The 13928-nt window shown below is 42.3% G+C and overlaps 1 protein-coding gene across 1 annotated transcript in view; it reads right to left on the reverse strand.

Moving 5' to 3' along the window:
• Nucleotides 1-5578: 5578 nt before the first annotated feature.
• The window catches only part of LOC126194802 (palmitoyltransferase ZDHHC23-B), a 66773-nt gene continuing 58423 nt past the window's right edge, over nt 5579-13928 (reverse strand). Inside the window, exon 5 of the mRNA XM_049933113.1 lies at nt 5579-6142. Coding sequence (XP_049789070.1) covers nt 5989-6142 — 154 coding nt within the window. The 3' untranslated portion in view covers nt 5579-5988. The remainder of the gene's footprint in view (nt 6143-13928) is intronic.

A 13928-nucleotide genomic window follows, 5' to 3' on the forward strand; every position in this document is an offset into this window, starting at 1 on the left:
AAGATCCTGAGACAGAATCCAACAACCAATATGTCAACAGTGTATTTGTTTCAGTTGTTTTAACTGAAATCTTGTGTGTTGGTTGCTCTGCAGCTTGAATATACTGTGTGACAGACATCTTGTTGGTACACTTTAAACTGCATTAATTATTAAACTTCATCCAAAATAATGTACACACTCTTTGTAACAGAATATCTCTTTAATTAAAGGAGACAGAAATACAATTTTTATGGGTAATAATTTAGAAGGCGGTGAAAAACATAACAATGCTTTCTTTTATTTCAGGATTGTCAGCAAACATGGCATTATCGTTTGAACAATGGAAATGGGTGCTAAAGTGTTACTGGAAAACAGAGAATGTGAGTCTGGTACACTGACATCAGAGAGTTGACCACCGACAGGAGTAACAATTACAAGAATCAGAGATAAGTTTGAAGTCAAAGGATATGAAGAAGGGACATAGCGGACAAAAGAGAAGTTCAACAGACAATGAGAGTTTTGATGCAGTAATCCAGGCATACACACGATCCCCAAAGAAATCTGAGGCAATGCTTTCGTGAGACTGGGATCTGCAGAAGCAGTGTTCATAGAATTTTGTGGTCTCGGAACTTTAAGCCTTACATTCCAAGACTTCTCCATGCTCTTAATGAGGATGATCCTGATGAGTAAAGCGAATTTTGTTGAGTGGTTCATTAACAGTTGTGAAAAAGAGCAACATTTCCAAGATTGAATTCTTTGGTCAGATGAAGCAACGTTTAAACTTGATGGAACAATTAACCTCCATAATTGCCTGGGCCAGGGAGAATCCATATGTAACCAAGCAATGGCATGTTAATCTACCTGGAGTAACAGTCTGGTGTGGTCTGTCTTCTTGAGGGTTAATCGGGTCGTATTTCTTTTACAACGTTGTCAAGGGTGACTCTTACTTGAAAATTATAACTCCTGGTCTTAGCGTTGTGTCTGGAAATGAAAATTGTTACTTTCAACAGGATAGGGCACCACCTAACTTTCACCTGGATGTGAGGACATTTCTCAATCGTACATTCCCTGTCAGATGGACAGGACGAAGAGAGAGTGTGGAGTATCCCGCTCGATCTCCAGTTTTAACTCCTCTAGACTTCTTTCTGTGGGGTACTCTCAAGAACACAGTTTACACTGGATGATCATAGAGAGTGAACTGAGCAAGCCTGTGATGCTATTCCATTGGAAACAAAGTTGGCAGGTCGCTCAGTCGTCAGTCATTGTCGACAATTCAGTTGTCGGTCATTGTCGACGGTGTATTGTGATGGACAGACATCAGTTTGAACATTTACCACCTTAAGTCGGACCATGAGGCACCGAACACCACTAAAATTTTATTTCTAACCCCTTTAATGTTCAGCTTCAAAGAGTGTATACATTATTTTGGGGCATCCTGTATATCACCTAGTGGCTAAGTTTTACATATTTTAGTTATATGAAAGGACCAGACTATTCCATCTTTCATAATGTATCAATAAGTGATAGTCAATATTTTCTACTATTTCATTTTGTTCTTGCCTGTGACCTACATGGGTAATAAGATCTTCAGGTTTTGATCATCCAGTACAGTTATATTTGTGGGTATTCTATAGCACATTGGATGTTGCATGTCAGATCAATCATACCAATTTTGTCGAATACTGCAGGAGAGAGTACTGTGAAATCTTGGTCAGCAGTTCCACATTTCCTTGAATTTTATCTGAAATGGGCTAATGTAACTTGGAAGCACAGCCATGACAAATGATATTACTTTACTTGGGAATACATTTATTATAAATTGTATGCTGACTGGCATTATCAGCTGTTCTGCCAGATGTTTTTGGCTCCACTGAGGTCATCTGGATTTGGTTTTTTCTCTAATCACTGTACTCTTACAAGCTTGCATTGGGTTATGCTTTTGGTCCATACTATAATGAATGTTTTCCAGAAGTAATGCAGATGTTCATATTTATGTAGGTTATTCCCTTTGTACTATGTCAATTAGTAAACTGCTTGACAATTGCTAATGGACAGACACACTGTTGGACAGGAGTAATCACTGCCAATGGTGGATGACATGAAACACAGTACATACGTAACATAAGTGTAGTGATATAATTGTAATGAAAAATAATACAGGTTTCGCCACATGGGAAAGCAGGATAACACGATATAAATAACATTCATGTTTGACACAGGTCTGACTCCCAACATAAATGTTGATATTGGACTCTCAGTAAGGAATTTGCCTACCTCACACACTAATGCACATTTTGCTTATGTTACTCATGCTGGCTATCAAACTATTGAGGAGTCCTTAGAGTACATCGCCCCCCTCCTCTTTCAAGGAGGTCTTCTGGTTATTGCATGGTTTGGGGAACAGGTGTTCATTGAGAAACACATTTGCCAAGGGCATTCCAGGCATGCTCTAAAGGGTTTAGGTCTGAGGACTACGCAGACCATTTAATATGTTCAATATATTCACTTTCAAGTGTTTCTGATACCTCAGCTGTCCTGTGTGGGTAGGCACTGTCATCCATAAACAGAAAGTCAGCATAACGCCTGCCCACACCATAACATCTAGGCCATTCCAATAATGTTCATGAATATTCTGTGATGTACAATGTGTTCCTGTCTCTCCACAGTACCTGGTGACCAGAATCAATTGCTGCAGTGAAGTGAGATTCCTTCAAGAACACCACTCTGGATCACTGCTGCCGCCCCCAACTAACATGCTCCCTACCCCAGCAACCTCTTTCTCGACATTGACATGGTTGAATGAGATGCATTTAACACGCTTCTGAGCATACAAACCAGCCTGATTTAATCGCCATGAAATGGTTCTGGCAGTGACTGCAAGGTCTGTAGCGATCTGCCTAGTAACGAGATGTCTGTTCCTCTTCATCACTAGAATTACATATCAATCCTCTTGCTGTGTGGTGGTCCGTCTATGACTACTAGCATACGTTTGCATACGATTTCCACCTTCAGTGGCCCTTTCTAATTGCAAAATGGCACTTTTGGACACAACTATTACTGTGACCACAGTAGTGACACTGAGTGGCTTTGAGCTATCCATCTGCCCAGCCATAATCTTAAGTACTCAAATGATGTTTTGCAGACATGTTGCCATACAATATGGAATGTCACACTAATCAGTTCCACAACAACTTTTGTCAAACACCATACTGCATGAAATGTCAAATGCATACAAAACATTTGCACACAAGCTTTGCTGCAGTTAACATGTCCTGCCCTTTACATTTCCTTTACTATCATGGGTCGTAGCAATTGTTGGTTGTTCCACAGCAACTGGCAGTTGTTCCTTTGTAGCTGTGAAGCACGGAAATTTTTGGTGTAGTGATATACACTGAATAGCCAAAGAAACTGGTATAGGTATGCGTATTCATATAAAGAGATATGGAAACAGGTGGAATACGGCACTGTGGTTGGCAAGGCTTATATAAGACAAGTGTCTGGCACAGCTGTTACATCGGTTATTGCTGCTACAATGGCAGCTCTCAAGATTTAAGTGAGTTTAAACATGGTGTTATAGTCAGTGCACGAGCGATGGGACACAGCATCTCCGAGGTAGTGATGAAGTGGGGATTTTCCCATACTACCATTTCACGAGCGTACCGTGAATATCAGGAATCCGGTAAAGCATCAAATCTCCAACATCGCCTTGGCCGGAAAAAGATCATGCAAGAGTGAGACCAACGGTGACTGAAGAGACCCGTTCGACATGACAGAAATGCTACCCTTCCACAAACTGCACCAGATTTCAATTCTGGGCCATCAACAAGTGTCAGCATGCGAATCATTCAATGAAACATCATTGATTTTGGCTTTCGGAGAAGAAGGCTCACTCATGTATCCTTGATGACTGCACAACACAAAGCTTTATGTCCCACCTGGGCCCCGTCAACACCAACATTGGACCGTTGATGACTGGAAACATGTTGCCTGGTCGGGAGAGTCTCATTACAAATTGTGTCAGACAGATGGACGTGCACAGGTATGGAGACAACTTCATGATTCCATGGGCCCTGTATGTCAGCAGGGGACTGCTCAAGCTGGTGGAGGCTCTGTAATGGTGTGGGGTGTGTGCACTTGGGAGTGATATGGGACCCCTGATACATCTAGATATGATCGACAGGTGACATGTACGTAATCATCCTGTCTGCTCACCTGCATTCATTCATGTCCATTTTGCATTCCAATGGACTTCGGCAATTCCAGCAGGATATTGTGACACCCACCATGTCAGAATTAATAAAGAGTGGCTTCAGGAACACACTTCTGAGTTTGAACACTTCTGCTCACCGCCAAACTCCCCACACATGAACACTATTGAGCATATCTGAGATGCCTTGCAATGTACTGTTCAGACGAGATCTCCACCCCCACATACTCTTACGGATTTATGGACAGACCTACAGGATTCATGGTGTCAATTCCCTCCAGCACTACTTCAGACATTAGTCAAGTCCATGCCACATCATGCTGTGGGACTGGGACTTCTACGTGCTCGTGGGAGTCCTACATGATATTAGGCAGGTGTACCAGTTTCTTTGGTTCTTCGGTGTAGTTTACTAACTGAATAAAGTTTCTGTTTTTCTGTACTCCGTATTTGATACCCATGAAGGTAAACCATGCCAAATACTGGTCTTCTACTACATATAATCATTAATGTAGCTTGAAGTGTACCAACAAAATTATGATAAGATTTTAACTGAGTTGTATTAATGTTATGAATATGGACTTCTCACCCAGGTCATTATGCATTCAAATATATTGAACCTTTATTAACATTTTAGTATCTTAATATCTGCCAGTATTATGCTGAAAGTTACAGTCAGCACAATAATGGAATATTAAAAAAAGTCAGCTATTAGATGTTTATTTGCTGACCTAGGCCAAGTATCCTATTTAAATGTGGAAATTAATTTCATAATTATGATCTGGCACTTGTAATACAGACGATGAAACTAACTTTAGTTGTTCCATTTATTCTTGAAGTATTTATTTCAACATTTCATTAACATCTAGCAAAGCTCTATCAGTTCCTAGTACTCTCTCTCTCTCTCTCTCTCTCTCTCTGTGTATCACAGAATGGTTCACTTGAGTATCACAGTTATGCCAATAGCTCCTCCAAAAGGAGTATCAACAACAGAAAAATTATGTACAATGTTCACCATTCCCTTTAATCTCAGGTTTGTGGTGATAGTTAATCTGTACTTAGTGCAGTGATATTTACCTCATTCAGTTTTTTTTTTCTATGCTAGTCATTTATCTGGTAAAAATAGACAAAAACGAGCCTAATGAAACTATGTTGATAGTAGTAGATGAATAAAGACACACATTGTAGACAGTTAAATGATAACCTTAGGAACAAAACATGTAAAGTACTGTATTTTAAAGGTTCAACTCAAGCATTCTATAAGTACAAAGAAAAACATACACATATGAAATGAAAGAGAATTAGAATGTTGTGATGAGTGTATAAATAAAACCTACAATTAATACTGGTTGAAAAGTGGGATGCATATGTATAAAAATATAAGAACTATACAAATAAGTTCACTTAGTTTCTTCTCCATTTTATCAGCATGTCTCTGGACATAACATCTCCTTTACAGAAATTTGCACACATTCTCTGTTCTCCTCATTATGTCCCAATGAGAGGTATTCGGATCTAAAAGCGGAAATTCAACGCCTCCATTGGTTCTCCTTTGGAAACAATTGCGATGTATTCATTTTCAGCTTACTTCCTGAATTATTTTTCCATGTAATCATATATTAGACGGTAAAAGGATGAAAATACTCTGCAGTTAACAGAAATAATTTTCTTGCAATACTTTATATTTTAAGTTTACTGTCCTCTTGGAACTCCTGCTATTGTCTTATCTGCCATACTGGCTAAGGAGTGTAGCCAAAGGCAACTCCTGTAGATAGCCTTCCATCACAGTCTTATTGGAAACAATCTCATGCGACAGGCAACTGGTAATCGTGCGAGGATGTCAATCGCTTTCGGGACCAAGAGTCCCTTGTCAACATCCAGCCATGTCGCAGAAGAATTGGTAATAAGAATGCTGCCATAATCAGTGCATATAAAGCACAAACAAAGCACAGTGCAATCCTGCAACAAACAGGAGCAATAAACAGGACACGATTAACATTTCCTGCTTAAAAATTATACATTAATATTTTAGAATACTTTTTTGACTTAACTAGGAATCTGAGACCATCTTAACAAGAATTAATAATTTCTACTAGAAATAAGAAACAAAAAACTCTTCTCATTTCTTATTCTAAGAATCCATAGAATTCCACAAATATGTTGCCTACTCAGAAGTAATCAGTCATGAATAAACTTAAAACAATATCCAATTTCTACACTGCTTTACTTGGATGCCATATTTGTCACAGTGATAAGCAATAGGGCATGAAATGACAGACAGACAGACACACACACACACACACACACACACACACACACACACACACGTTCCACCAGTTAGCATAGAGCAAAATGCAGTAAAATAATTTTTAACAAAACAGTTTGATTCTTATACCCATGTTGCATTACCCCCTCATACAATAATAATAATAATAATAATAATAACAACAACAATAACCCACTGAGACGTGGGTGACAAGCAGCATCATGAATCGATGATGCTGCTGGACTAAGAAATCAAAAGTGTCAACACCTGACTTCACTTTACAGGATTTGGTACTGTAATTTGAATGGAGAAACTTAAGTTAGAAGTCATGATGACTTAAAAATTGCATAGGCATAATTCTGCAGTAATACTGATATGCTGGTTCTGTCTCGTATATTCCGGCTAAAGCTGTTTCTCAATATTTGTTCAGAACAGTCGTCACGGGCACTATACTTTCCAATTCTCTGCCCTGAAAAAAAATCTGTAATTTTTATTTCACTGTTGCTTCATCTATTTAAGTCTTATCATCCCACTGTCATGCTGTTCTGTAATTAGTTGGTTGGTTTGTGGTATAAAGGGACCAAACTACAGGGTCATCAGTCCCTTTTTCCAGATGCAAACAAGGGTCACGGTAAGACAACACCCAAAATTACTTTGGGAAAGTAAAGGGGCAACCACAACAAAAGAGAAAATGAAAGAAACGAACAAGAAAGGGGGAAAACATACACCATAAGGAAAAGTAGAGGAAGGTATTAAAACCATAGAGCAGAAGAGCAGATAGTCTGGGTTGGCTGATCACAAGAATAAAGGAGGATGAGCCAGCCACTCTGCAACACACTAAAATGTCCAGAGAGAGAGAGAGGGGGGGGGGGGGGGTGAGATGAGCACTTGTAGAAAAAAGATGAACACCAAAACAAACAAAATGCAAAGAAAGGGAGACAGAGAGTTAATTAAAATGGAGGGAGGGTGAAGGCCTTGGAGAGAAGGCCAGACACCCACCCTTAGATGGTACGATAATAACCCCCCTCCTGTATAAAATGTAAAACTAAATCTGCTGTTGAGGCACTGTCAACCAACACTGTAGGTAGTGTGCTGGGAAGGTTAAAAGTCTGCTGCAGAGTGGCTAAAATTGGGCAGTCCAACAAGATGTGGACGACTGTCATAGGTAAGCCACAGCGACACCGAAGTGGGTCCTCGCAACAGAGATGACAGTGTGATAGTCACGTATGGCTGACGCGGAGCCAGCACAGGACAACAGATTTCCTGCGATTGGCTCACATAGATGACCACCACACATCTGTCGTCTCCCTAATAACACATCGTTTATTTGGTGTACTGAGGGTGTGCCATTCTGTATCCCAGGTCGCAAAAACTTTGTGGAGTGACAAAAAGTTCTGTATAAAAATTGGGAGCGGGCCCCGCAGACCCCACTCATGCAGGGTAGCGAGGATGTAGTGTCGCCAAGTCATATCATAGGCCTTCATCAAGCCTATAAAAGACGGCAATCAGGTGCTGGTGCCAGGAAAAGTCCAAACAAATGGCAGAGTCCAGGTGAAGCAAGTTGTCAATGGTGGAGCGTCCTTGGTGAAAACTGCCCTGCGACGGAACCAGCTTACCATATGTTCAATTATCTTGCACAGAACGTTAGTGAGGCTGATGGGACAGTAGCTATCCACCTCTAGTGGGTTCTTATAAGGCACTACAACTGGGATGATGACAGTCTCCCACCACTGCAATTTGTCATTGCTCCAGATGCAGTTGAAGACAGCAAGGAGGCAGTGCTGGGAATCTGTTCACAGATGCTTCAGCACTTGTGAATGGATGTGGGCTGAGCTAAGGGATGTGTCAGAACAGTCAGCAAGAGCACTGAGAAATTCCCATACACTGAAGGGAGCACTAAATGGCTCAAGGAGGCGCGGAGAAAAAGAGGGGTGTTGTCATTCCATCCTGTGTTTGAGGAGACGGAAGGTGGGGTGGTAATTCTCAGACCCAGAGGTGTGAGCATAGCGCTCAGCAAAATGCTCTATGATTACATCTGGATTGGCAGATACAGTTCCAATTGTGGAAATTCCAGGTACAACTGCAGGCGTCTGATGGCAGTAAAATTGGCAGAGCTTGGTCCAAACGTGGGAGAGGAGGTTCATATTCCAATGGTGGAGACATAGCATTCCCAACACTCCTGCTTCCTTCGTTTGATGAGGAGGCAAACCTGGGCATGGAGCCATTGGAAGGCAATAAGGTTCTCCCGGGAGGGGTGGCGCTTATGATGTTGGAGGGCCCACCTATGGTTTCTAATGGCCACAGTGATTTCCGGTGATCACCAAGGCACTGACTTCCACCAGGTGCAGCTGGAGGAACAAGGAACTGCCAATTCAGCTGTGGCAGTAATAGCATTAGTAATGGTGTGAATCACCTCATTGATGGTTGCATGCAATCGGAATTCGATGGCAGTAGCAGACGTGAAAGCATCCCAGTCAGCCTTGGAAAGAGCCCAAATGGCAAGTGTCGAGATGAGGGACACAGGGGTAGGGACAGGAAGAGTGGAAACTGGTCACTAATTGTCATGTGCTCTCCAGTGGATAGATGGAAGAAGGCCAGGACTTCCAACCAAGAGATCAATGGCTGATAAGTGCCATGTGCCACATTGAAATGTGTGGGGACACCTGTATTTAGGAGGCAAAAGTCAAGGTGAGTTAGTTGGTCCTCAACGTCTTTAACACAGCCAGTAATCTGGGTTCCACCCACAAAGGGTTATGGGCATTAAAATCATCCAGAAGGAGAAAAGGTTGCGGGAGTTGCGAAATGAGTGCAGACAAGACATGGGGCGGTGTGTCACCATCTGGAGGGAGGTAGATGTTCCTGTGTTGTCCTCACCCTGACAGCCACAGCTTCTAAAGGTGTTTGAAGGAGCACAGGTTTGTTTTAGACACAGGTAAGGACACAGATGCATACTCCACCTGACGATCTGTCACATGCAGGACAGTTTTTTTTGGTATCCCTGATAGCCACGAAGGGTGGGAGTCTGCATTGCGGGAAACCAGGTTTCCTGAAGGACAATACAAAAAGTAGGTGTACTGCTTAAGAGTTGACAACTCAGCCAGGTGAGAGAAAAAACCGCGACAGTTCCACTGGAGAATGACGCTTCCTGTCAGCTAGGATGGCATGAAGTGACCAAGGAGGCAAATTAGGCCTCAGCATCACCTGTCGCCACTGGTTGAGTGTTGGCATCCAGTAACAAAGCTGTGGAGGAGTGCTGGTGTGGGGACCACTGTAGGTTCCTGTTTCTTAGCGGACTTCTTCTTTGATAGTTTGCCCTCTCTCCACTCCTAAGGGGCTTGCTGGGAGGGCTTCTTGGAAGTAGCTTCAGGCACACAGGAAGACCTTGAAGTCCTTCAACCAGCAGCCAGTGGCACTTTCAGCCACTGGCTGGTTTCCCAAAGTAGAAGCTTTGGGAGCAACAGAAGAAGACATGCCCCCAGCCAGCTGGAGGAGTGAGGAAGATGGGCAGCCCTGAGGGCCCACTGGGGCAGGCTTAGATGATAGGCATAATGGCGTCATCGATGGCGACACCGTCACGGTAGCAGAATAAGAACATAGCATTCAAATAGGGTTTACCGTTCATATTTGAGTTTAGCCTCACGGTATGACAGCCTGTCCAGGGTCTTGTACTCCATGGTTTTCTGCTCCTTTTGGAGTACCAGGCAGTCTGGCGAGCAGGAGGAGTGGTGCTCTACACAGTTCACACAGGTGGGAGGTGGCGCACATGGAGTACTCGGATGCAGCAAAAGTCCAGTCTTTACTTGTGGTGCTGGACTTGCACCGGAAGGACATGTGCCCGAATTTCCAGCACTTACAGCACTGCATAGGGAGAGGGACGTAAGGTTTGACATCACATCAGTATACCATCACCTTGAACTTTTCAGGTAACAAATCACTCTCAAAGCCCAAGATGAAGACACCAGTAGCAACTCTATTGTCTTTGGGTCTCCTGTAAATGCACCAGATGAAATGAGCACCTGTCATTCTAAATTGGCGCACAGCTCATCATCGAACTGCAACAGGAGGTCGCGATGAAAAATAATTCCCTGGACCATGTTGAGGCTTTTATGGGGAGTGACTGAAACAGGAGTAGTATCACCCAGCTTGTCACAGGTGAGTAACACCCAGGAGTGGGTTGGGGATGCTGTCTGAATCAAAACCACCCATTGTGCATTTTGGACAGCACTGTCACTTCCCCAAATTTATCCCTCCAAGTGCTCAACAAAAAGTAGAGGCTTCGTATCCAGAAAGGAGTTCTCATCAGCTCTGTTGTACAGTAAGTAACAAGGTAAATATGGATCCCATTGTTCTGTAGCCCTACATTCATCCCTTGGTGTTGCTAGGGAGGGGAACAATTTAGGGTCATACCTATCAGCATTATAATCAACCTTCTCTTTCTTACAGACTGCTGGGGCTATTCGGTCCACAGTAAAAGATGACTTGGTCCGCTTCATTGTGGGTCATCCGCCCTGATGCCACCCACTCCAATCAAGTGCTCTCCTCACAGGTGCCACCCAGCCACAGCGAAGGCCACCTGGCATGATGGTGGTTGCCACGAGCGTGATCCCTATGTTGTCAGGGGGCTACCACCAAATGGATACATGACAGCCCCACCACAACGGACTGGTTACCATGCTGGATGCTGGGTGCAGAGAAATCCAATATTGTCTTAGGCGAAAGAGGGCAGAGAACTATGGAAGTACATGGTGTACCCTGTAATGTGTTCCTTGCCCAGATAACTGGATTGCAGGTGGAGATGCAGATCCAGGACAATATGAGGTGCAAAAGGCCTAACTGCATACTGGATATATGGCGCACCACATAAGGCATCCACCCCCAAATGGTCCGCACTTCTGTAGAATTTGGAAAGTGGGAGGTCAAACCATAAAATGGGACCTGAACTTATAGGGCCGAAAAGTGGGAGACTCCTTTTAGTTGCCTCTTATGACAGGCAGGAATACCTTGGGCCTATCCTAAACCCCGGACCCACAAGAGGACTGTAATTAGTCTGAACAAAAATGAGAGTACAGGAAATCTGATTCATATTGTCTGCTGTAAAACTGACGGAGGATTATATAAATAGATGATGGAGGAAGGAGAAAGGAAAGGGAGAAGGAACTGTTGATGTCAGTTGTTTCTGGATTTTATGCAGAATTAGCGACGATGAGTGAAAACGTGTGCAGTGCCAGGTTTCAAACCTGGGATATCCTACTTACTAGGCAGTTGTGTTAACCACTGCGCTATGCAGATACAGTGTTTCTCGAAATTGCATGGACTATCCTCCCAGCTAACCACATTCCCACCTCATGCCATCTATCAGCAATCGCCATCCATGTCCTTCATACTCACTACTTCAAGGTTCCCACTGGAGTTCAAACGTGATTTCAGGCATGTCTCTAAGAACAGAAACTGTGCACTGACATATAATTGATGAAGGATTCTTGATAATGTACAAGGTAAGTGCAGAGGTTTGTTGGGGGATCAGCTACAAAACAATAACTTATGTTAAAAAGGTATGGAGGAGAGAAACAAATGTTTAGTTGAAGTGCTGAGTCAGCATTTTAAGAGTGTACATGTAATGCAATCCTTAGCATACTGCCTGCGAAGTACAGTGTCCAAGTTAAGATTCTCAGTCGGGCACAATAGTTTTACTTATACAAATGTTCAAAAGCTATGAAATACCACTTAACTACAAGAAAGAGGCATAAGAAACCAAAAGCAACACCTGATCAAATATTACATCAATATAATAGGTAAACAGTGTTAGAGACAGAACAATGTTCCTTACATTATTTCAGAATGTCAAGATGCATTTCAATGCATTAGAGAAATAATTATCTGACACAAATGAAATGGGATAGTGAAATTTAAAATGTTCCCAGTGAATTAAATGTTCAAAGAGATTTTGGGATTGCAGTTGGTCATTGTAAACTTCACTATACGATATTTCAACTGGACACCTGCCAGTCATCTTCTGATGAGCCATTGAAGACTGACAAAGACGTTCTCTGCTCCGCCTTGTATAACATGTATAACACGCTGGTAGTATTGCTGCACGTATGTCTGAGGCACAGTGACAGAAGAACCACACTGTCTGGCGGCAGTGCTCTCACTGGTGGAACTGCAATGATCAACTGCCTTTGGCATTACCGCTTGCCGAAGTCATCAGAGTATTCTGGCATCTTTGTCTGGAGCATATCTTGGAGATGACAGGATTACATGCATTATCCAGTTGGTAGCTGGTGTCATGGTTCATTCAATTTTCCGCAATGTGTATTTTAATGGATTCAGCTACAGATTTTTCTAGAACATTATAATCTTTATCCAATTCCCAGTTATTGGTTTTAGCTGATAAAGCCCTGTTAATTTGCCACGTCGAGTATCCATTGTTTCTGAACACTGTCCTTAAATGTGCAAGCTCTTTAGGTAAACTAATTGCATCTGGCACTGTATGGGCCCTGTGTACAAGGGTTTAAGCATGCTCATAGTTTGGAATGGGTGATGGCAACTTAAAGAGTGCAAGTACAAATCTGTATGAATGGGCTTACAGTAAACAGAATGTCCCAGACAGCTGTCAGTCCTCTGTCTCACCAAAACACCCAGGAATGGGAGACAACCATCTTTCTCTAATTCAATAGTAAACTGAATGTTCTCATGAATGGAGTTAAGATGATGAAAAAACTCCATTAACTTATCTTCTCCATGGGGTCACACTAAGAAAATATCACCCATGTACCTCCAAAAAAACAATTGGTTTAACAACCACTGATTCAAGTGCTCTTTCCTCAAAATTCCCCATAAACAGGTTAGCCACCAGGGGAGACAAGGGGCTGCCCATGGTGATGCTGTCAGCCTGTTCCAAATATTCTTGGTTCAACATAAAATAGGTTGACAAAAGAGCATGCCGAAAGAAAGCAGTGATGTTCGACAAACTGTTTTCCAATTAGTGCCAAGGAATAAGCATGAGATACCTTTGCAAAAAGAGATACTACATCAAAACTCGCTAAAAGATCCAAACTACTTATGTGGAGTGAAGTTTACAATGATCGGCTGCAATCCCAAAATCTCTTCGAACATACAAATCACAGGGAAAATTTTAAATTTCACATCAAACGCCTTTATGGGGAGGAGGTGGCCTCACTTGTGAGAAGTTTCGACAAGCTGAGTGGTAAGAGAGCAAAACTTTTAAGTTTTTACAATGAAATGTCAGAACCATGACATAATACCAAAATTTGCCAGAGTGACACATTTTATTAAGACTGCCTCTGAATGGAAGATAACAGAGAAGACCAGTCATACTACTGTTAAGGAGAGAATCTGTTATATGAGACAGAGGTTGGACGGCATTTCAGAAGAACTGTTCAACATAATCTGACGACTGCAGCACTTCTTTCTAGGGAATAACTGCACGGCGTTCTGTTATTAATTTCACGGAGAAGA

The sequence above is a fragment of the Schistocerca nitens genome, chromosome 7 (assembly GCF_023898315.1).
Source record: "Schistocerca nitens isolate TAMUIC-IGC-003100 chromosome 7, iqSchNite1.1, whole genome shotgun sequence".
Lineage (NCBI taxonomy): Eukaryota > Metazoa > Arthropoda > Insecta > Orthoptera > Acrididae > Schistocerca > Schistocerca nitens.